Source organism: Bidens hawaiensis, unplaced genomic scaffold, assembly GCF_021521415.1.
Source record: "Bidens hawaiensis isolate Kalapana, Puna unplaced genomic scaffold, B.hawaiensis_p1.1 tig00064497_1, whole genome shotgun sequence".
NCBI classification, from domain to species: Eukaryota; Viridiplantae; Streptophyta; class Magnoliopsida; order Asterales; family Asteraceae; genus Bidens; species Bidens hawaiensis.
In genome coordinates, this window is record NW_027506551.1 from 9228 (window position 1) to 34148 (window position 24921).

At 38.9% G+C, this 24921-nt stretch overlaps 1 protein-coding gene across 1 annotated transcript; it reads right to left on the reverse strand.

Moving 5' to 3' along the window:
- Positions 1–868: 868 nt before the first annotated feature.
- LOC143618159 (pentatricopeptide repeat-containing protein At2g34400-like) lies at positions 869–24262 on the reverse strand. The gene is made up of 6 exons (XM_077090471.1): positions 24246–24262; positions 22052–22104; positions 21909–21965; positions 21755–21789; positions 21152–21363; positions 869–1382 (listed from the first exon to the last, which is right to left on the reverse strand). The coding sequence occupies exons 1-6, from the start codon at positions 24260–24262 to the stop codon at positions 869–871; spliced, it is 888 nt and encodes a 295-aa protein (XP_076946586.1).
- Between the last annotated feature and the right edge of the window lie 659 nt (positions 24263–24921).

Consider the following 24921-nt stretch of genomic DNA (forward strand, 5'->3'; position numbering starts at 1 on the left):
CCTCACGATTTAACCACTAAACCAAATCGGGAACATACTAATAATATAACACTAAAAAATATTGGGTGTTCCCAGCTGTTTTTACTTTTGCAATTTACGAAACTCAATTTGAAAATTGTGATACATAAAAAACATCGTTCGTAACTACATTTTTCAAGTTTTGCATATCTTACCACTGTCCAGATGTTGCATTGCAATACAGTACTCAAGAGTCATAATAAACCAAATTACTTAGTATTACCAGCAAATTAAATATAAGAGTTAGTCAAACAAACTAACCTACAGATCTTTTGTACACAAACAGACAACCATAAAAATACATACCCCGAAGACTCGTCAAAACCATAGTCGTTTTGTGTATGGCCAGTGCCTAAAGCTGAAAACAAAAGTGATGTGTTGTAATATGACAAATTAATAATAAGAAAAGTATACAAATTGAATAAAACACGAAAAAGAAAAAAATTCAACACATCAAGTAGAATGCATATATTCAATACCATTTGATGGATCAGCAAGAGTGTATTCATCACCATTTTCTGCAAAGATTGTAACGCGAAACCAATGGGTCTAAGTTAAAAACAACCAATGTTCCTTCATTTACATTGTTCCAAGTGGATGATAATCCTGGTTATAAAATGAATAATATATCGTGAATTAATTATTATATTAAGAACTTATTTCAGAAAACTTGATTTGTACCTTTGTAAATAGGAGATAAGGCGGTTTCTTGAACACGGCTTGACCCCATTTGAATGACTAAATTGACTTGTTTCCAAACATTTTCACATCAGCGCCTATTGAACCAACGTACATGAACTTTTTGAAAATGCTGACAAAAATACATTTTAAATAACAAAAAACACATATTTCATAATAAAACTGTTATAAACACTTTTGACCCGTGGGATTCGCAGTTGAATGTGTAAAGATTCACCATTTGGTCAAAATACTTTTGACCCGTTTCAACAAGACCCAAGTGACTACAAGCAGAAAGAATCCCAGAAAATGAAATGGTGTCGGATGTGAATCCAAGATCTTCCATTTGGTTAAACAATGAGATTGCTTCTTCACCGTGCCCGTTTTCTGCAAGCCCGGTAATCATTATAGACCAAGACTGCGGATTTATGTCACTCATGGAGTTAAAGATTACTAATGCTTTCTCAATGTAGCCACATGCTGAATACATCTCAATGAGTGTTGTGGCTAGTGAAACATCCAATTTGATATCGTTTGTGACAATGTATGAATGGATTGACTCGCCCATTTTGATGTTAACCAGATGAGAACAAACATACAGCAGGCTAACCAAAGTTACAGAATTTGGCTTTATGTTTGCTAGCTTCATGTCTTGATACACCGATAATGCATCCAATGGATATTTGCTGCATAATTTGGTTTTTAATAAGTCAAACTGTAAAAAAACAACGTTCGGTGGAAATTTCGTTTTTATTCGTTTGCTTAATAAATGAACAAACACGAACAAGGAATTTCATTCGATTAAGTAAATGAATGAACATGAATAGAGGCCATGTTCATTCAATTGTGTTCGTAAAAGTTCGGTAAAGTGCTTGTTTACATCCGTTTGTGTTCGTTAATGCTTGTTCATCAAAGGCTTTTTAGTATTTTTTTATCGACTTTTCTAACCTTATCATATAGATTTAAGTAGATTTATTAATTATAAAACGAAAATATATGTGTGTTGTGTGATTAATTTATATATGTATTAACATATGAATATTAGTGTTAAAAAACAACAATACATACTTGGTAGCCAGACCGAACCGCTGACACTGACCTATCTTGGTCAGCCAAATCAAATAAAACATTATTTGTGTTCGTTTATGTCATTCGTTTTTGCTCGTGAACCATTCACGAAAAAATTCATTTCCTTAATGAACAAACACTAACAAGATATTCCGTTCGGTTAGGTGTTCGTGAACCACTCTCTTATCCGATAAAAGCTTAATGGAATTCAGCCCTATAATAATTACTAATTAACTATAGAATGTTGATCATACCATTGCTACCAATAATTAAAAAAATACTCATTTAATCAATGTGGGATATTGTAACATCCCAAAATTTCCATAATAATATTTTAATATATTATTTGTTTTAACGGAAGAGAATTTACCCGAGTTAGTAAATAATAAATAGAGAGATAAGTAGGCTAAGTGAATGGATTTAAACATGGACTAAAAAGGAAAGATGGGCCTTAGGTCCATGGGCTTAAGGGAGTATAAATACCCCTTAAACCCTAAATCTTTCCATTTTCATCTATAATATCCATCTTATTCTCTCTCTAAGCCTAAAACCCTCACCCATCCTTTCCATTTTGGCCGCAAGCAATATCAAGGAAACCGAGATCAAAATCCAACCTTTTGTTAGAAGATCTTTAGAATACAAGCTAGATACAAGATCAATACAACATAATCAAGCTTTCCGTAACCTACAAACCGTGTAAAGGTATGTTCTTAATCTTAAAGGTTACGTTTTTATGATCGGTTAGCCATGAGACTTGACCCTAGAGTAGATTGGATCTAGCTATCTTATAAAAATGCAAACTTGATGATTAAAATGGACGATATGGACTCATAGGTAAAACGGCTCAAGATGAACCCTAGATCTAGCCTAGAACGTTTTAAATTTATAAAGGTCCAAACTTTATGCCTAAAACGGGGTAGATCTTGAAACCATGATAGTAATGGGTGTAATCGGGTAAGAATGATGATGAATGATGATTAAAAGTTCATAATATAAACCATAGAGCATGTTACGGGGCTGTTAGAAATGAAAAAGGATAGAAGGATGAACTGAGCTGGGGGTTTTCGGCCAAGGAGGAGAATCCATGGTCAAACCTTGTGGTTTTCGGTCAACGCAAAAATTCGATCATCATGAGTTTTCGGCCTAGTAGAGTTCTCGGTCAACCTTCGATTTCGGTAACTATGTGTTCTCGGCCAAGAACACAGGTTCTCGGTCAGGAACGGAGTTCTCGGCCTACTCGCTGGTTCTCTGTTGGGAGTTCTCAGCCACCCAATTTGGGCTTGGGCCTGAAGCCTAGCTAAAACCATAAACTGTAAAGGGTTGTTGGGCATGACTTAACTCAGCCCACCAGCTTAAGCCCCTGTGACTATTTAAAATAAATAACGAGCCCAACTAAGGAAGCCCGCATTAATTAGTTAGACGGTTAATTAACGAATATGTATATTTAACAGTTAGCCGAGCCCAGTTAAAGAAAGGAATTACGATAAACGGCGAACGCAACAGGATCCAGGTGAGTTTCTAGCCCCATTTCCTTGTTATGTTTTCGGGGCTGTGTGCATACTTGATGTGATAGTTAATACACTTACCTTAAATGGTAAGTGTATGCCATGTATGATATATGTAATAGATATTATGTTATGATTGTGAATAAAAGCTTGTCGATACGTGAACGGTCTTTGGATATAGCACGTATTGACAAGGGAGGTATGTATATGAAAGATGAATGTGTATGATATAAATATGAGTATGTAATAATGAATAAAGAAAGTATATGTATGAGTATGTAAAGATAGTATGAACGAAGAAGAAGAAAGAGAGATCAGACCCTAATAATATCTGAGATAGAGAAGACGGGATCAGACCCTTATAATATCGGAGATAGAGAAGTAAAAAGGGATCAAACCCTAATAATATCTGAGATAGACAAGAAAGGGATCAGACCCTAAATAATATCTGTGATAGACAAAGGAAAGAGGGACCAGACCCTAATAATATCTGAGATAGAAAAGGAAGGGATCAGACCTTAATAATATCTGAGATAGAATGGACAGTAAATATAAAGTATGAACGTAATAAAGTATTTACATATGTATGATAGTATAATATAAAAGTAAATTAGTAAAGTAATTATTATGTACCTTCGGATGCATGATTGAAAGTAAGTGAATGTATTGTATGATGTATGATTAACTAGAACTCACTCAGCGTAGCTGACTTTTAGTATGCACGCAGGCGAGTAGGATGCGACAGCTGGCGTGAGCGGGACACATAGCAGAATAATAAAAGCCTGGCATCTGAAGATCTGCTATGTTTTATAAGTCATGTTTTGATTTTGAAAGACAAGAAGAATGTTTTAAGACATGTTTATGATTTGATATTTAATGTATTTAAGAAAGTTTTATATTCCGCGTAAAGTTTTAATTAACTCTGATATTTAGAACTGCTTTATGAGTAAATCCAACGTCCAAATGTGAGGCACCGGTAACGGGGCCTTACAAGTTGGTATGAGAGCAAAGTTCGAGAGATTTAAGCATCCTACATGCTTAGACTCGAACAGAGAATGTGATTTAAGTAATAAAGGAAAGAAGATGCCAGTTCAAGAATGCCATGTGTCGCTCAGGCAAGCTGAACAAAGGTAAGATGTGTTGGTGCATAATGTCAGTAGTTCATAGTCTAGTGTCTGTAATCGAGTCTGTAATGATTAATTATGTTTTATATGTCTTAAGCGAAGTTACTAACAAGTTCGCTGTTTAGGCGAACTTGTTAGTCAAGCGAAGTTATGGACAACTTCGCCTGAACATGCCAGGCGAAGTTGTCGTGTATTTATATTCCTAGGTTACGGTTTGTTTGAGTGTTGTTGAACCAGAGTTTGTGTGATCATTATCGAAGTTACAAGAGCTGTAACGTGAGGACGAGAGTTCGTGTCTGTAATAGTGATATTGTATCACGTGTTTTGGTTATAATATAACGTGTTTGTTTATCGTATCGTGTTTGATCTATTCGTGTCTTCTACGCTCGTAACGACCTACGCAGGGATTCCGCACCTACGTAGATCGAGATATCTCGTGCAGATCCATCCAGGGAACCTACAATTGGTATCAGAGCTTTTGCTCGATTGTGTGGTTCGGGATATTCACGCGGGTGTAGAAATCGTCCCGTTTCGACTATTCGCGGGACGTGTTTTCTGTGTTTTTGTGTCATTCTTACCTCCTACCATCGTATACAACCCTTTACACCGTCAAAAACCTCGAAAAACCCAGAAATCAGATCTGCAGAAACTTCGTGTTCATCAGGCGAAGTTGCCATCACTGTTCGTAGGGTTTCGGCGAAGATATAAGGTTAAGCGAAGTTATCAACAACTTCGCCTACCTTCTCAAGTTCGCCTATCTCAAGCGAAGTTCTCTGCAACCTCGCCTACTTCCTAAGTTCGCTTACCCTAAGCGAAGTTACACTCAACTTCGCCAAGTCACGCGAATTTAAGAAAGATCCAACGAAGTTAAGTCTAAGCGAAGTTATCCGTAACTTCGCCTACAGTACTTTTCAGAAGAATTTAAGAAAGATCCAGCGAAGTTAAGTCTAAGCGAAGTTATCCGTAACTTCGCCTACAGTACTTTTCAGAAGATATTTTTTTTTGATTTTTTCGGGTTTCTTAGTTTTCGAGAAAGATGTCATCAATTAACATCTCTGAGTTAGTAAAGATGGAAGTAGAAGTAGGCTCAGCTACAAAAGCACCAAGGTTGCTGAAGGGAACCGATTTCGTTGCATGGAAGGATCAGTTCGAACAATATGTCAAGTACCAGGATGCGAAAATGTGGGTATGCATCCAGGATGGTTATATTCCACCAATTATGGAGTACGAAGGTCGTGATCAGATCAAGAAGTACAGCAAAATGGAAGATGAAGAGAAAAAGATGTATGAGGCCGAGAGCAAGGCTCATGCTGCTATCACTATGGCTCTTCCACAAGAGATCCTTCATACGTTTAGAAAGTACAAGACAGCAAGAGAGCTTTGGGAAGCTCTTGAGAACCGGTTTGAAGGAAATGTGGGAATCCGTGCTTCGAAGATCAAATTGCTCAAAACTCAATTCTTGGTCTTCAAGTATCTGAAAAACGAATCACTTGATGATATCATCACCAGATATTATCATCTGATGACTGAACTGAGCAACTATTCAATTTCTTACCGAGAAGAAAAGATAGTTGAGAAGCTTCTTGATGCTCTCCCACCAAAATGGGAGATGTACACGGTGCTGATGAGGGAAGACAAAGACTTTCCCCAATATGATCTGGAAACGGCAGTCAACAAGCTCCGAACCTTTGAGCTTAACATGGTTAGAAAGGAGACACCTACGGATCAGGTTCAAAATCCAGGTATGTATGGTGCTAAAGTCAACTCTAGTTCAGGTTCGAAGACTGAATCAGTTGCCTACTACTCGAAGGGAGGGTCGGGTGCCAACTCATCACATGAGGGGCATGTGTCAGTCAACACGAATGGTGATGTTTGCTTTGTAGCAGGTGGATCTAGTGCTTCTAAACCGCAAGCAAGCAAGAGTAGTTGCTCTCCAAGTATTCCTAGCAACAACTACTCTAAGATGCCTATGAGTGTCAAATCTGCTGAAGAGCAGTTTGCTCTCTATGCTTCTTTTATTGCATCCTATGAGAACTACATTCAGGAGAAGATTGTTGATCCAGCTATGTTGGATGAAGACTATGACCAGATTGATGCTGATGATATGGAAGAAATGGATCTGCAATGGAAGATGGCTATGATCGTGAGAAGAGTGAAACGGTTTATGAAAAAGACAGGAAGAAAGTTTGTCGGTGGAAGGCCAGGGTTTGACAAGACGAAGGTTAGATGCTACAACTGTCAGCAAAACGGCCACTTTGCTAAGGAGTGCAGAAATGAGCGTGTAGAACATGGTCAAAGCAAGTCTACACAGCATAATGGGGGTAGTAAAGATTTTAGTGCTATGATTTCCAGAGAAGATGGTGAATACAACTGGAACCTGCATTCTGAAGAAACTTTCGAACAGGCCAATTTGGCGAAGGTTGAAACTGAAGGAAATGAGAATGTTACCGGAGAAGAAAAAGCTCTCATGGCAGATGTTAAAGACCAGCTCTCCGAGGTATGTTCTAAACCTACTTGTTCTAAATGTGAAAAATTGTCTGAGCAATTAGCAACTATAACTGATCAGTATGTTGGTTTGGATGCTGAGTTTAAAACTTTAAAAGAAGATCATCACTTTACTAAAGCAAGAGAAAATAGCTATAAAGTTAAAATAAAAGCTTGTGAAAAGGATATTAAAAGTCTAAAAGCAAAACTTGCTGAAAAAATACAAGTGATTGATCTAAGCTATGAAGTTTTGGAAGAAAAAACCAAGCTAATAGCTGAAAGAGAAAAACAGATTGCTGATCACCAGGTGAAAGTGGTGGAACTGAATAGAAAACTTGAGCAGTTCAGAAATTCCTCTGCTATTCTTGATCACCTTGTTAGTGATCAAGGTTCCTCTGTTAAGAGGGGAGGAATTGGTTATCATGAGGTTCTACCACCTTATAATCACAATTACACTTTTAATCCTAGTGTTCAGAAATCTGTTGACTTTGAGGTTGTTCAGACAGTTCCAATTAAGGTAACTAGTAAAGAACCAGATGTTAGTAGAGGCGAAACAAGTACGCCTGTTTCAAGTGTTAAAATTTCTGATCCGAGTCCAGTCTCATCAAGTTCGGATAAGTCATCCGAGCCTGGTAAGGCAAAAGAGGAGGCGGTATTGCCAGATAGTGGAGAGAAAGAGAAAACAACTAAAAAGAGTTCTCCGCTAAACCCGTATGTCCCACCTTATGTGAGACAAACGGGCGGTAATAATGCCTCGACATCTAAAACATCTGTTGATAAAAAGGTTGAACATAGGTGTTGTTTTAGATGTAATCAATTAGGGCACCTAGTTGCAGATTGCCCTCTGAAGCAGATATTCAGAGGTGTGAGGCCTACTAAAACTGAGAATAAGTCTAATGGTAATAATAATACTGGTAAAAATGAAAACCATTCAAAATTCAGAAATGTGACTAATTCAGGTTTTCAAAGAAACCAATCTAAGTTTTACACTGCTAATAACCAAACCACAAGCTATAATTCTTTCAATTCACAAAGGTTTGGAAGGCCTCACAATCAATCTACAGGGAGGTATACTAATAGGACTTACAGGAATTATACAGAGACTAACTTTGGAAAGCCAAGGTTCGGGATGTATAGATCCAAGACCAGTTGGTCTTGGGTCCCTAGATACTAATCTTTTGCTTTAATCGTGCAGGAACAGTTGAACAGGGCTGCCAATAATCTTTGGGTTGTGGATAGCGGCTGTTCCCGGCACATGACGGGTAACAAAATCTTGTTACACGATTTGAAACCTGTTCAAGGAGGGAGAGTGAGCTTTGCTGGAGAAAGTGGAGGCAAGATTACAGGAATGGGAACGGTGTCTAATGGAAAGATGACTCTAGAGAAAGTAAACTTTGTCGAAGAATTGAAGCACAATCTGCTGAGTGTGTCGCAGATCTGTGACAAGGAGTACACTGTACATTTTACAAAGAATGAGGCGATTGTGTTGCATCCTGGTTTTCAGATACTAGAGGAGTGGATTGTGATGAAGGCTCCACGTGAGAGGAATACGTATATTATGGATATGAGGTCGACTGAAATGGCCACGGAAGAATCATGTCTTATGTCAAAAGCGAGCGAATCGGAGTCCGAATTGTGGCATAGGAGAATGGGGCACATTCATCTTCGGAAGATGAACCACATTGTCAAGAATGGACTTGTGCTGGGCGTTCCCTTGAAAAGTTTCAACTTTGAAGAAAAATGTCTAGCGTGCAAGAAGGGAAAGCAGCACAAGAAATCCCATCACACCAAGAAGGTCAATTCTATTGTCAGTACTCTAGAATTGCTTCACATGGATCTCTTCGGTCCCGTGAATGCAAAAAGTCTAGGAGGTACTTCTTATTGCTTGGTGATCACTGATGATTACTCACGATATTCATGGGTATATTTCCTGAAATCAAAAGATGAAACGGCTCAGATGGTGAAGAATTTGATTACCAAAGTTGAGAACGTTATGGATAAAAGGGTTAAGTTCATCAGGAGTGACAATGGAACTGAGTTCAAAAATTTTGAGATGGAGATCTTCTGCCTTCAGAAAGGGATTGAACACCAATACAGTGCTCCGTATACACCGCAACAGAATGGAGTGGCTGAAAGGAAGAATAGAACGTTAATTGAAAGAGCCAGAACTATGCTGGCTGATTCGAAGCTTCCTGTGGTGTTCTGGGCTGAAGCTGTTGCTACAGCCTGTTATATCCTGAATAGAGTCTTGACTGTTAAAAGACTTAATAAAACGTGTTATGAGCTTATGCATGGGAGGAAGCCCAACTTGAGTGGTCTTGAACCATTCGGGTCCCCTTGTTCGATTTTAAAGACAAATTCTAAATTTGGTGAAGTAGCCGATGAAGGAATCTTAGTCGGTTATGTTGTTGCGACTCCCAACAGACGTGTCTTTAATACATCGACCGGCAAGGTTAAGGTGGTGTGTAACACCGATATCACAAGTTACAAACCGCCAAAACCAAGCAACGGACCTGCTGAGTTTTTCGACTATGATAGACTTTTTAAGTCTTTTAACATACCGTATTGGGATAGTGCAGAAGAAGAAGAGAGAGTTGCTACGAAGATGATCCTTGATGAGGAAGAAAATCTAGTGCAAAGACAGCTGTTTGATAAATGTCAACCTTCCTCATCAAATGTTATCGATACCCCTGCTGCCTCTCCTGAAGAAGAATTTTTCAATCCGTTTCACTCTCAGCAAGAAACAACCATTGACGAGCTTTCTTCTAATTTGGAAGACAATTTGCATGTCGGTTCTGTTCCGACCACGAGAATTCATAAAGATCACCATTTGGAGAATGTGATTGGTGATGTGTCCTCCGGTGTACAAACAGTAGCTTGAATGAGCACACCTGTGTTTACACAAGCATTAAGGAGACAGGCATAATCAACGAATGCTTGTACACCTGCTTTATCAGCCAGACTGAACCAAAGAATTATCAAATGGCTCTAAAGGACAGCTCGTGGGTCGAAGCCATGCAAGAAGAGCTGGCTCAATTCAAGAAAATGAAAGTTTGGACTTTGGTTGAAAAACCAAAGAATGTGCATGCAATAGGCACAAAATGGGTTTTTAAGTGCAAGAGAGATGAGAAAGGGATTATTATTAGAAACAAGGCGAGGCTAGTCGTTAAAGGTTTTAATCAACAAGAGGGGATTGATTATAATGAAGTGTTCGCTCCTGTGGCAAGATTGGAAGCCATTAGATTGTTTTTGGCATTTGCTGCTTATAAGAAGATGAAGGTATTTCAGTTGGATGTGAAAAGTGCGTTTCTAAATGGGAAAGTTGATGAGGTTGTGTATGTTGAGCAACCTCCGGGTTTTCCTGACCCAGACTTTCCAGACCACGTGTACAAGTTAAGCAAGGCGTTGTATGGACTACATCAGGCACCTCGTGCCTGGTACTCAACCTTATCAGATTACTTGCTTGAAAATGGGTTTGAAAGAGGAAAGATAGATAGCACGTTGTTCTTCAAGAGAGAAGGAAGCGACTTCCTGCTGGTGCAAGTCTACGTGGATGACATTATCTTTGCTGCATCAAAAGTCTCCATGTGTCAGGAGTTTGAGGCCGTCATGAAGAAAAGGTTTGAAATGAGTGCTATGGGTGAACTAACTTTCTTTTTAGGATTGCAGGTTGATTAGAAGAAGGATGGGATGTTCATTCATCAGACCAAGTATATCCATGATGTGCTCAAACGTTTCAAGATGGAGGACAGCACTCCATTTGATACTCCAATCTGCGTCAACCATAAGTTCGGTGCTGAGACAGACAATGACGCAGATGTGGACCCAACTCAGTATCGGGCTATTATAGGTTCTTTAATGTACTTAACTGCTTCTAGGCCTGATATTATGTTTGCTGTTTGTCTTTGTGCTCGTTTTCAGACAAACCCAAAGGAATCTCACATGAAGGGTGTGAAGAGGATCTTGCGGTATCTCAAAGGCAAACTGAAGCTGGGGTTGTGGTACGCAAAAGGAGGAGACTTGGAGTTAGTCGCTTACACAGATTCTGATTATGGAGGGTGCAATCAGAGTCGGAAGTCAACTACTGGAGGATGTCAGTTTCTAGGAGGCAGATTAGTGTCCTGGCAATGCAAGAAGCAGACATCAGTCGCCATTTCAACATGTGAGGCAGAATATATGGCAGCATCCAACTGCTGCTCCCAGGTTCTGTGGATTCAACAACAGTTACGCGACTATGGTCTGAATTTCTCACTTACTCCTATTTGCATTGATAACACAGCTGCTATCTCAGTAACTAACAATCCCGTGAAGCACAGTAAAACTAAACATATTGACATACGTCATCATTTTATACGGGATTGTGCTGAGAAGAAACTGATTGTGCTTGAAAAGGTGGATACGCTTGATAATTTCGCTGATTTATATACTAAAGCGTTTGACAAATCAAGATTTCAAAACCTTGTTGAGTTGAATGGGATGATCAATCCCGAGTAACCATGCTTTTTGTACATATTAAAAAAAAAAAAAAAAAAACGTCACTATCGCTTAGAACAATGTCGGTTACCTCAGTTTGATGGACATGTCTTAGGATATGTTTGGTCCTCATTTCTACTTGTAGAATATGAGGATAGCCATTAACCAGACGACTGAAAGTGACCGGGGCGGTTAATGATGAGTTTTCATTCTTTCGCTTAAAATTAGTCGATCATACTTAGTTAGAAGGACACATACTAGTATGTGGTCAGTCCAGCTGATCCATTGGATCTTCGGGATAGCCGTTGACCTGAAGACTTTGATTTGGTCGGGGCGATAGAAGTTTAATTTTTCTTTAAGGGAAATGAAATTATTTTCAAGTCTACTACTTTGTAAGAAGTTCGTTTGCTATGTTTAACAGAAAATTGATCCAACCTTGGAAAATGATAGATATACTGATTCTGTGTGCTTAACTAGTGAAGTTATTAGGCTTAAAAGGCTTAAGAACAGCCATTGTATGTTATGGTAGCTTTTTATGGTGCGTAAAAGTAGAAGTGATACTAACTAAATCTACTCGATTTTATGTGGAAACTTCTTAAGAGTTCTGCATGTCTTCATATATATCTTTCCGAATGATAGGCAGAAAAGCGATTACCCAGTCATACACGAGCCTGTTAGTGTTCTGATTCCCGTGAAGAAAGCTTGTCAAGAGACTGCAGTGATCCAGATTCGGGACTTGCAGTTGTTCTCTATGTGTTTGTTAAAAAAATAATAATAATAAAATAAAAAAAAAATTTTAAGTCATTGAGACATTATTTAAATGTCAATCATGATGTAAGAAAGAGAACGGGAAGCAGAGTCTAAAGATCGAAGAATACTTACAACTTAATCAGACACTACGGGTCGAAGTCAATTCGGGGTGACTTGGGGAAAGCCAAATACGCTTTGAGAATAGATAGGAGGCATCATAATCTCTGAGTTGTTGCCCACTTAATTTTTGAGCTTAATTGAACTTAACTCGTATCACAGAAACGATGAAAACCATCTTAAGTTATTTACCTGCCTACAACCTGTTTCTTTATGTCATAATACAGCTAAACACGGATCTATGTGACAGTCACGTAGTCAGTATGATTCCTGTTCAGATCCTTTTCTAAAACGTAGTAGTCCCTGTCGAGACTGAAATTTGATCCCTTGTACTTTAATTTTTAAAAGTTTTTCGTACTTAGGTAGTTTATGATTTTATAACTGGTTACTTGGACTTGATCGTGTCATTTAATTCTTTAAGGAAGTTTTAAAACTTAATTGCAAATTGTTCAAATTATAGGGGTTGATTTTGTAAAATTTGATATATCGGCGAACTTGTGAATAACTTCGCCCTAGGCGAAGTTATCCACAACTTCGCCTGTATAACTCCGCTCCTATATAAAGGAATTTTTAAGGTCAACAGTTACATAATTTTCAAAACCAGCGAACTTATCCTCCGTATTTTCAGCGAACTTATCCGATTAACCAGCGAACTTGTCTTTCGATCTCATCTTTGTTCTTTTTCTCAGTTTCCGTTATCGATTCAAGGTTCGTAGTGTCGTCATAGCTAATAATCTTTGTCATTGGTCGTTTAGACCGGTTTCATGACCTCGGTCGGTCGGCCATTATTAACCGTTTTTTTCAAACTTGTTTTTACGTGGTTGTGAACAACCTGAACGTCTAGACCATCATAAAATCGAGTTTTACGGAGTCCACAATCGTTAAATTCACCAACTGCACGTCGTTTCGTAAACCTAACAGTCGCCGATTCAGATTCAGGCGAACTTAAGGATTAGGCGAAGTTATCCGCAACTTCGCCTGAGGTTTAACTTCGCCTGAGGCGATGTTGTGGTGAAGCGAAGTTATCATTAACTTCGCCTGGACCTTTTTACTTATTAGTTATTAGACGAACTTAACGATGAAACGAAGTTGTTCCCAAATTATAGATGCTATGAAGGAGTTCTTGGCATCTCAGGGGGAGACGAGCTGTAAAGGCGACGAGCTCAGGACAAAGAAGAAGAATGACAGAGACGATGATCCCAATGCATCGAAAGGTGCAGGTGGTGAGTTGCCAAGAACTACTCAAGCTCTTGGAACTTCCACAGCTCAGGGGGAGTCTGCAGGTGCAGCTGGCGGTTCTGGTGGTGATGAGGTGGTGATGGTAGATGACGAGGAGATGGGAGATGATGTGATCGATGCCTTGAAGGAGTTGGATGATGATATGTTGGATGATGAATTTATGTGTGAAGATGATGTTCTACCAGTCGAAGAGATTGAAAAGATTGGTGCAGAAATTGTGATTGAAGATGATGTTGAAGAGGGTGAAAGAGTTGAGGAAAATGTTGAACACGAGATCCCTGAAGTTGAAAAGTCAGATGTATGTCAAGATACAGTAGATGATGATACAGAATGGGAGGAGCAGCCTAGATGGAAGGAAGGCTATGCTCATTGGTTTATCAAAACTAAGAAGCCTGCTGTTCCAACCATGTTCAAGAAAAGTTATAATATCAAAGGCTATGCTGAATCAAAGAAAGGAATTATCTGTTGGCTATATGATGAACAGTTAAAAGTGTTCGTGGTGAAAAGATATGATGGGATCCAATACTTTAAGAGGACGTTGAGATCTCTCAATACATTGCCTGAATGTGAGGTGAAGGATTTGGCTAGATTGGGGTTGATTAATAGAAGCGACGACAACATGGCCAGAGTTATTGGGAAGATCGTGTGGAAAGAAAGTATTAAAGAAAAGAAGTTTGAGTTATTAAAGCCACAGAAGGGAAAGCTAGTGGAAGATAAGGAAAGAGGAATGAGAGCAGATGGCAAGCCATGGATGGTAATGAAGTACAAACCGATTCGATGCATGAAAGAGGTTCCAATGAAGACTATGCCTCAAGATGTGTTGAAAGATCTTAAATGGTGGTATGTTGATTGCCAGACTGCTGAAGCCGTGATGGAAGACGAAGACGAACAAGAAGTGCTAAGAGTGTATGATCCGATGCATCTTGTTAATTTATCGAAAGCTGATCTGCAGGTGTTAAATGAAAAGAAGATATTTTATATTCCTGCTTGGAAAGACGAAGCGAGGAAATATCAGCGAGTAGTCACGGTATGCGTGAGAGAAGGAGTACATGCATGAAGACCAAGAGATTGAAGATTACAAGACACGTGCTTGAAGATCAAGACATGAAGCTACTGCCAATGGGGAGTCTGTTGGTGCATAATGTCAGTAGTTCATAGTCTAGTGTCTGTAATCGAGTCTGTAATGATTAATTATGTTTTATATGTCTTAAGCGAAGTTACTAACAAGTTCGCTGTTTAGGCGAACTTGTTAGTCAAGCGAAGTTATGGAAAACTTCGCCTGAACATGCCAGGCGAAGTTGTCGTGTATTTATATTCCTAGGTTACGGTTTGTTTGAGTGTTGTTGAACCAGAGTTTGTGTGATCATTATCGAAGTTACGAGAGCTGTAACGTGAGGACGAGAGTTCGTGTCTGTAATAGTGATATTGTATCACGTGTTTTGGTTATAATATAACGTGTTTATTTATCGTTTCGTGTTTGATCTATTCGTGTCTTCTACGCTCGTAACGACCTACGCAGGGATTCCGCACCTACGTAGATCGAGATATCTCGTGCAGATCCATCCAGGGAACCTACAAGATGTATAATCAAATGATGTATGTTAACTGATAAAGAAAGGTTATGTGAATGATAGGGATAGGATTACTTGATTTCTTTGATTGACTAACTATTTAAAGTAGAACCAGCACAAATAGACTAATAAAGGAAAGTGTATAGGACACGGAAAGTAACGTGATCAGCTAATCACAGCTGGCCATTATTATTACCTGTTAGTATTACTATCATTGTACTAAATAGTTCCTTGAGTGATGAAGTTTGTGTTTTCCCTTTTAGAATACGATGGCTGGAACGGGAGGAAATTCAGGAGCTGGAGGAGTTGTGAGAACTGAAGGTCGCACTGGACGTTGTGGCAGGCCTCGTCGTGCCCAACAACCTTCGGTAGAAACAACTTCCAACACTGGAGATGAAGGAAGCGCAGCTGGAAGAAACCCTAAAAACAATGAAGGGGTTCAACTCAATCCTTTAATTCAAGCAGCTATTGTTCAAGCTGGAGCCACTGCTGTGAAGAATATTACTCTGGGAGGGTCTGCTGGAAGCCGTGAATGAACCGGTGAAGGCGCAGGTGGTGATGGTAGGAGAGATGAGGAAGAAGAGAGGGAGGCCTCGAGTGGGGTTAATTCTGTGAAAGCCGGTGACAGGAAAAGAGGCCGAGGTGGGTGCAACTATAAGTCCTTCAAAGGATGTGACTCGCCGAAGCTAACTGGCTTGGGAGACGCAATCGCTACCCTTCAATGGATAACCTCCATGGATAAGATTATCTGCATTAGCGAGTGCCGTCCCGACCAAGCTGTGGGTTATGCTACCCAGTCTTTCGAAGAGGAAGCAATGTACTGGTGAGAATCGATTGAGCAAAGAAGGAGTCGAGAGGAAATCAAGGCTCTGAGGTGGGAGGATCTGAAAGAACTGGTTATGAAGAAATTCTGTGCTGACGCCGAGGTTGAGAGGGTGGATATGAAATTCCTGAACTTGAAAGCTGGAGCGATGACTCATCGTGACTATACCACCGAGTTCAACCGAATGTCTCGGTTGGTACCCGATATGGTCAACACTGAGGCAAAAAGGATCAAGTGTTATGTGAGAGGATTGCCACAAAAAGTCTGCATGTTATTCAGGACAAGTAAACCCACTACCTTTGACTCTGCTGTCGAGCTTGCAGAGATGGTTTATGCAGATCTGGCTGCGGATGATATTGTGGTGAAAAAAGAGAAGAAGGATAAGAAGTGAGTTGCTCCTGTTAAATGACCCGGTACTCAGTTGTGGAACTCCAAGGATAAGAAGCAGAAAGTGTGGGAGAAGAGGTCGTGCAAGACGTGTGGCAAGATGCATGGGGGTGAGTGTAAGTGGGGTAAGGGATCGGATGTTTGTTATAAGTGTGGTAAAGCTCATGGTGGAGAATGCAGGCTGGGATCGAATGCATGTTATAAGTGTGGAAAGGTGGGGCATTATGCTTCCAATTGTACTGCAAAATCCGCATGTTACAAGTGCGGTAAGCCAGGACATTTTGCTAAGGAATGCACTGATGGTGGTGCCGGAGGGAGTGGGAAGAATGATGCTGATCAGACTAGGCCAAGGACCAGAGCCTACATGTTAACCCAGAAACAAGCCAAGTAGATTCCAGATGTCGTCACAGGTACGTTTCTAGTAAACGGCATTTCCGCTTCTGTATTATTTGATTTGGGTGCGAACAAATGTTTCGTAGCTACGTCCTTTAGTAAATTAGCTAAAATGAAATGTTGCCGAGTGTCTGAAACTTTTATAGTAGAAACCGCTAGTGACACTTCAGTTAAAATAATGAGAATGGTTAAGGACTGTAAGATAGAGTTAGAGGGACATGAGTTCCCTGTTACCTTGTATGTTATGGCCTTAGGAGGGTTCGATGTGGTTTTGGGAATGGATTGGCTGTCTGAGTATGAAGCTTAGATAGTGTGTAAGAGTAGGATAATAAGGTTAAAGTCCCTGGATGGTAGTGCGGTGACGGTTTATGGTAATAAGGAAAGTTCTGGGCTTAACGTCATTTCAATGATAAAATCCGAGGGATTGTTGAAGCGAGGGTGCGGTGCTACCTGGCGTATGTTGTCAACGCTACGGCCGAGACAAAAGAAATGAAAGATGTCCCTATCGTGTGCAACTACCAGAAGTATTCCCAGAGGATCTTCTGGGGTTGCCACCGGAGCGAGAGATAGAATTCCAGATAGATTTAGTACCAGAAGCCCAACCCGTCGCGAAAGCACCTTACCGTTTAACACCGTCCAAGATGAAAGAATTGATGTCCCAACTGCAAGAACTCCTCGACAAGGGTTTTATCAGACCAAGTGTTTCCCTGTGGGGCGCACCAGTGTTATTTGTGAAGAAGAAGGATGGAAGCATGATAATGTGCATAGACTATCGCGAGTTGAATAAGCTTACAGTAAAGAACAGATATCTTTTGCCAAGAATTGATGATATGTTCGACCAACTGCAAGGTTCAAGTTGGTTCTCACGAATAGATCTCAGGTCAGGCTATCATAAATTAAAGGTGAAAGAGGCAGACATCCCTAAAGCAGCGTTTCGGACGCGGTATGGACACTACGAGTTCCTTGTGATGTCATTCGGTCTAATGAATGCTCCCGCAGCATTTATGGACATGATGAATAGGGTGTTTCGGCCTATGTTGGACAAATCGGTAATCGTCTTTATTGATGACATATTGATTTATTCAAAGAATGAGACTGACTATGCCGATCATTTGAGGGAGGTATTGGAGACTCTGAAGAAAGAGAAGTTGTATGCTAAGTTTTCGAAATGCGCATTCTGGTTAAAAGAAGTGCAATTTCTAGGCCACGTAATAAACCCAGAAGGGATTATAGTGGATCCAGCTAATATTGAAGCGATAACGAATTGGAAGACTCCACAGAATCCGACTGATATACGAAGCTTCTTAGGGTTAGCTGGCTACTATAGGAGATTCATCGAAGGTTTCTCCAAGATAGCCGCACTGTTGACCGGTATGACCTGAAAGACGATAGTATTCAGTTTGGGAAGGTTTCAAGAAGAAGCTTTTCAGGAGTTAAAAAAGAGACTCACGCAAGCTCCAATCCTTGCTTTACCCGATGGTGACGAGGATTTGTTTGTTTGTACTGATTCTTCGCATCGTGGGTTAGGTTGCGTGTTGATGCAACGAGGAAAGGTGATAGCCTACGCGTCTAGACAGTTGAAAGTCCATGAGAGTACTTATCCGACGCATGATTTGGAACTAGCGGCAGTTGTACATGCTCTCAAGATTTGGAGACACTACTTATATGGTACTAAGTGTACTATCTACACAGATCATAAGAGTTTAAAGTATTTCTTCGAGCAGAAGGAACTAAACATGAGACAGAGAAGATGGTTGGAGTTGATTAAGGATTATGACTACGACATTAAATACTACCCTGGTAAAGCTAACGTGGTCGCCGACGCACTAAGTCGTAAGAGTGAGGAAGTCCTTGCAACAGTGAAGTCATACAAGCTAATCATGAGTTCAAGTCTTTTTGAAGAAATCGTCAAAGTGCAAACAGAAGTACTAGCTAATGAAGGGTTAGTGAAGAAGGAAAGGATTTACGGTCAGCAGAATGAGTTGATGGAAAACACTCATGGTGTTAAGACTAGGTTTGACCGTATGTGGATCCCACGCCATGGTGGTCTCAGAGGTCGAATCTTTAGATGAAGCTCATAAGTCAAGATATTCGATTCATCCAGGAGCTACAAAGATGTACCAAGACTTGAAGAGGGATTACTGGTGGCCAGGAATGAAGAATGATGTAGTAGATTATGTCCGTAAGTGCTTAACTTGTTTACAAGTCAAAGCCGAACATCAGAAGCCTTATGGGAAGATGCAACCGCTAGAGATACCTGAATGGAAATGGGAACACATCACCATGGATTTCATAACTAAGCTACCTCGTACAACTAAGCATCATGATACCATCTGGGTGATTGTGGACCGTTTGACCAAAAGTGCTCACTTTCTGCCCATACGAGAGGCCATCTCGTCAGAAACGTTAGCAAGTTTGTTCATCAAAGAGGTTGTATCTAAGCATGGAGTGCCACTGTCGAACGTGTCCGATAGAGATACTCGATTCACTTCGAGGTTCTGGAAGAAATTCCATGAAGCTATGGGAACAAGATTGAACATCAGTACGGCGTATCATCCTCAAACCGATGGGCAGTTTGAAAGGACGATCCAAACCCTTGAGGATATGCTACGTGCTTGTGTTTTAGATTTCGGTGGAAGTTGGGATGACCATCTGCATCTGGCAGAATTCTCCTATAACAACAGTTACCATTCAAGTATTGGAAGGCCACCGTTTGAGATGCTTTACGGTAGACGATGTAGAACCCCGGTATGTTGGGGAGAGATTGGTCAGAAGGAAATGGGAATCCTAGAGGTTGTTCAAGAAACGTCTTCAAAGTTTGATCAGATTAAGGCAAGAATGAAAGCTTCTCAAGACAGACAAAAGTCGTATGCTGATAAGCGGCGACGACCGATCGAGTTTAACATTGGTGACAATGTGATTCTCAAGGTCTCGCCCTGGAAAGGAATCATTCACTTTAGAAAGAGGGGGAAGTTGAGTCCGAGGTACATTGGACCGTTTAAGATTCTAGATCGTATGGGTGAAGTAGCTTATAAGCTGGATTTGCCCGAAGAGCTAGAAGGAATTCATTCAACCTTCCATGTTTCTCATCTGAGAAAATGTCTAGCTGATGACACGTCGCACGTGCCACTAATGGACATTAAGGTTGATGAACAACTGAACTACATTGAGCAACCGATAGAGATTGTTGATCGCAAGGAGAAGCAACTACGTCACAAGGTGATACCCTTGGTGAAGGTGATATGGAAGCACCGCAAGGGATCGGACGCTACTTGGGAAGCTGAGGATGAGATGCGCAAGTTTTACCCTAATCTGTTTATGTAATAGTTAGGTTTCGGGGATGAAACCTCTTTAAGGAGGGAAGACTTGTAACATCCCAAAATTTCCATAATAATATTTTAATAGATTATTTGTTTTAACGAAAGAGAATTTACCCGAGTTAGTAAATAATAAATAGAGAGATAAGTAGGCTAAGTGAATGGATTTAAACATGGACTAAAAAGGAAAGATGGGCCTTAGGTCCATGGGCTTAAGGGAGTATAAATACCCTTAAACCCTAAATCTTACCATTTTCATCCATAATATCCATCTTATTCTCTCTCTAAGCCTAAAACCCTCACCCATCCTTTCCATTTCGGCCGCAAGCAATATCAAGGAAACCGAGATCAAAATCCAACCTTTTGTTAGTAGATCTTTGGAATACAAGCTAGATACAAGATCAATACTCCATAATCAAGCTAGCCGTAACCTACAAACTGTGTAAAGGTATGTTCTTAATCTTAAAGGTTACGTTTTTATGATCAGTTAGCCATGAGACTTGACCCTAGAGTAGATTGGATCTAGCTATCTTATAAAAATGCAAACTTGATGATTAAAATGGACGATATGGACTCATAGGTAAAACGGCTCAAGATGAACCCTAGATCTAGCCTAGAACGTTTTAAATTTATAAAGGTCCAAATTTTATGCCTAAAACGGGGTAGATCTTGAAACCATGATAGTAATGGGTGTAATCGGGAAAGAGAGATCAGACCCTAATAATATCTGAGATAGAATGGACAGTAAATATAAAGTATGAACGTAATAAAGTATGTACGTATGTATGATAGTATGATATAAAAGTAAATTAGTAAAGTAATTATTATGTACCTTCGGATGCATGAAGGTAAGTGAATGTATTGTATGATGTATGATTAACTAGGACTCACTCAGCGTAGCTGACTTTTAGTATGCACGCAGGTGAGTAGGATGCGACAGCTGGCGTGAGCGGGACACATGGCAGAAGAATAAAAGCCTGGCATCTGAAGATCTGCTATGTTTTATAAGTCATGTTTTGATTTTGAAAGACAAGAAGAATGTTTTAAGACATGTTTATGATTTGATATTTAATGTTTTAAGAAAGTTTTATATTCCGCGTAAAGTTTTAATTAACTCTGATATTTAGAACTGCGTTATGAGTAAATCCAACGTCCAAATGTAAGGCACCGGTAACGGGGCCTTACAGATCTAAGAACAACATACCAAGTAAGATAAGCAGCAATCATACAACTCCAAGAAACCACATCTCTCTCAGTCATTTCATCGAACACCTTGTCTGCACACCCCATATCTCCAAATGCGGCATACATCCTCACAAGGGTATTGTTTATATACCGATCCGAATCAAAACCCGTCTTTAAAGCTGCCAAATGCACCGACCCACCAGCTATAAACAACAAGCATCGTCCACACGACTTGAGAAAAAACGAATACCATCAAATATATTAACGACTTTTTATTTCATAATAAGAAGTAAATAAAAATACCAAGCTGCAGAGCTCTGCCTTGAGCTCGTTTAAACTCCAGCTCGATCTGGTCTTCATTTATATTTATGTTCATTCGTTTATAGATTCAATAAAATTTTTAGACCAACTACAATCTGGTCTTGTTTTTCAACTTTTTAGGCCCGTTCACTTATAGTATTAACAAACAAAATAAACGAACACAAACAAACTCATTTTCTTAACAAAAAGACACAAACAAGAAAACCATCTTCATTTAATTCTCTATGTGGTTCATTTGTTCTACTAAAGTTAAATGAACGAACATGAACATGTCCCTTTCGTGTTCGTTTACAAACCTAACTTTAAATTGGCTTTTAGCAACAAAAACAGAAGTAACTAATATGAAATAAAATGTTTTTAGCAACTGCAGTAACTTAAAACAATAAAATTGCCTCTAAAAATTATAATGTAAACCTAAGTTTTCTAGTTACAAACGAACTTAGAACATCTTTTACCTTTTTTTGAAATAGCGGATATGTTTAAACCTTCAATCTCTTTCATAGCATCAATTCCTACAAAAATCATATGCATCAAAACTTTAGAAAAAGTTCAATTAATAAACCTAAGCAATTATAAGTGAAAATTGTTTTGAAATTACCTCTGAATACGGTAGTATCAACTGTAAGTCGAGCAAATGGTTCACTGTCGCTGCTGTTTAGGGTTCAACCATGTTAAATCCAGTAACCCTAATCAGCGCTCCAAACCTTCAAACTTTGCAAAATCGAGTAAGTTGATGGGTGAAGAAGAATCGAGGCAACCATAGATATATCGAGAGAGAGAGAGAGAGAGAGAGAGAGAGAGATCTGGCGACTAAAACGGGAGGCCGTGGATTTGAGGACGGAAGTAGCGAAGGAAGAGACTGTGTATTCAAAAGATTTCAAAAGGTTATTTGAATTTTGAATCTCCGTCACAAACTCACAGAAGCGGGATATATATTGGTTTTAGGACGTGCCTTGTGAAGTTGTACAATCTGCATGAAAAGTAGTAAACTCTTAATTTTAAGAGTTTTTGTTAAATTACCATTATGTCCTTTCTATATGTATTTTAAGATAGTATATATATATATATATATATATATATATATATATATATATATATATAATTGTATATTGGACCGCCTTTCGTATTCAGTAAGATAGACCCGAGTAATTCCAACTTCCCCAAGCTTCCAATTCCTAAAGAATCATTACAAATCTTGATACTTAAAAATAGGGGTGTTCACGGTTCGGTTTGAAACCATGAAACCGTCCAAACCGATCACCGGTTTGGTTTTACGGTTGGTTTTCTTTCTTAACTTTTGGTCGGTCGGTTTCAAAAATTTAAAACCGTAGCGAACGGTTTGGTTTACGATTTATACTAAAAACCGGCCGTATAAAACCGGACCGGACCGTAAGATTTTGATAATTATTAATATTATATATATTGTGCTTAATGGTTAATTAATTGTAATTATATATACCTAAATATATATCAAGTTGGGTTTTGTTCAATTGTATAGGACTTATATCACAATATGTCATCTGATTAAAACCGTATCAGTATTGTGTCAATCTCCATTTTTTCATCATCCAACAACACAATCAGGCGTTAAGTTCTAACCTCAAGTTTCTAAAAATGTCCCATCTCTCCTATAGTGTTAGATAGTTTACTACCGTAACTTAATTGTAACTTTGTTTTAAGAATTTTTATATACTTCATGTCATATTCTGAACATCTTGTATAAACTATTAAGACTCAACGACCTCAAACCGTGAAACCAAACCGGAACCAAACCGTAAGTAACGGTTTGGTTTGGTTCGGTTTGCAATTTCAACGGTTCGGTTTCGGTTCCCAGTAACAAAAACCGTTGCTAACGGTTTGGTTCACGGTTTGAGTTAAAAACCGTTAAACCAGACCTTGAACACCCCTACTTAAAAATACTTCTAAAATAAAATAATATAAAGATAATATAAACATAAATCTTTTCATTCGGAATGATTTGGATAATGATAATTTTGTTGAGTATTTATAAACTGAGAGAATAAATATATAATTTTTTTTCAGTAGTAAATCCATTTCTAGAAAACGTTTACAATAAAATGACAGACAGCCGGGGAACAAGCTACGCCGCTACCCCCTTTTGAATAGCCAAACGTTTACTTGTTTATTACAGAAACATGTTGTGATCATTAAAGAATAATCCGTAAAATAATTTTTAATGTTATTTCTAAGACACCCACTTGTCTGGTCGTTAGGAATCATTTTTAGTTCATAAAAAGCAGAAATGATCATAAATTTGCATTAATTAATCCAACCGCACTATGTATCTGACACGTACGTTGCCAATAATTGAGATTAAGAACCTCGTACTAGAGATACAATACCTAAATAACCGAGTTAAATTATATGAAGTAGTTCAGCTAGCAGACAAAAGGGTGCTCTTATTGAACTTATGTTGGCAGCAATTGCTCAATTTTCTAGTAGTGGTGAGATTATTGTCTTTGGTTGCAAATGGACTGACGCTGACCACATCATCCAGGGAAGGTCTTTCCTGACCACAATTTTGTGTTTTTATTTTAAAACCCATTATCAAACAATGAATAGTTTAATTACAATAATTATGTGCTCTAATCATTGCAACAGTTATAACTACTGATCACCATGTTATGTTTAAGAATGCTGCACAAACTTGTATGTAAAACACAGCAGAACGGTGTATATACATTTGATTATAAAAATGTGTCGTTTACAGGAAAATGGTTGTCAGTCATGGTCTTCAGTTCAGTCTTCCCTTGGGTATATACCTAATTTACCTCGACTCCTCGACCATGTTAGGAGCACCAGACTGTAAAATAGAACAATGTAAGACTCATTCACCAAGTTCTTTCTTTTTTACTAGAGAAATTAATCACTAGTTTTGGGGTATCTTGAATGTAGGTATCAGGTAAGCATAATATACACCAAGACATATTCAAGAACAACAAATATGTGTACAAAAGCAACAAAAACCAACCTGTTAGAATGAATATTCTTGATATATAGCCGAATTTAAAGCTCGAGTACCATATGCCAATGTTAGAAAGTCCTACAAAAACTTCAATGGTGTGTAGATTCACTGGAAAAAGTAAAACATGAATTACCGTCAAATCATTTAAACACCATAAAGAACATCAGCAATTGTAAGTGTCTTCTAATCAAATCTGAAATATTCTTGTTCAGATAATCAAGTTAAGCATTATAGCTGTCATTTCACAAATTCATTTTGTATGTCTATAATATATGCTTTTCTATACTAATATTTTGTTAGACCCTTCAGCTTCAGCCTTCAGGACAATATCTGGGCATCATTGATATCCAGGAAACTAATTTGGTCTACTCGTCTAATCCACAGCTTTAGGGTGGGAGTGTCATTTCCATTTGGAAATATTTAGGGACCGCCAACAAACCGTGGAATCTATTCTCATGGAAGGCCTGACCTCCCAGTATTAG

Excerpts from the sequence above, each read along its gene's own strand:
- LOC143618159 (XM_077090471.1), bottom strand. Across the intron at positions 21,790-21,908 it reads ATCCGCTATTTCAAAAAAAG|TTACTTCTGTTTTTGTTGCT; the intron begins GTAAAAGATGTT and ends ATTTCATATTAG. Across the intron at positions 1,383-21,151 it reads ATTGCTGCTTATCTTACTTG|CAAATATCCATTGGATGCAT; the intron begins GTATGTTGTTCT and ends CAAATTATGCAG.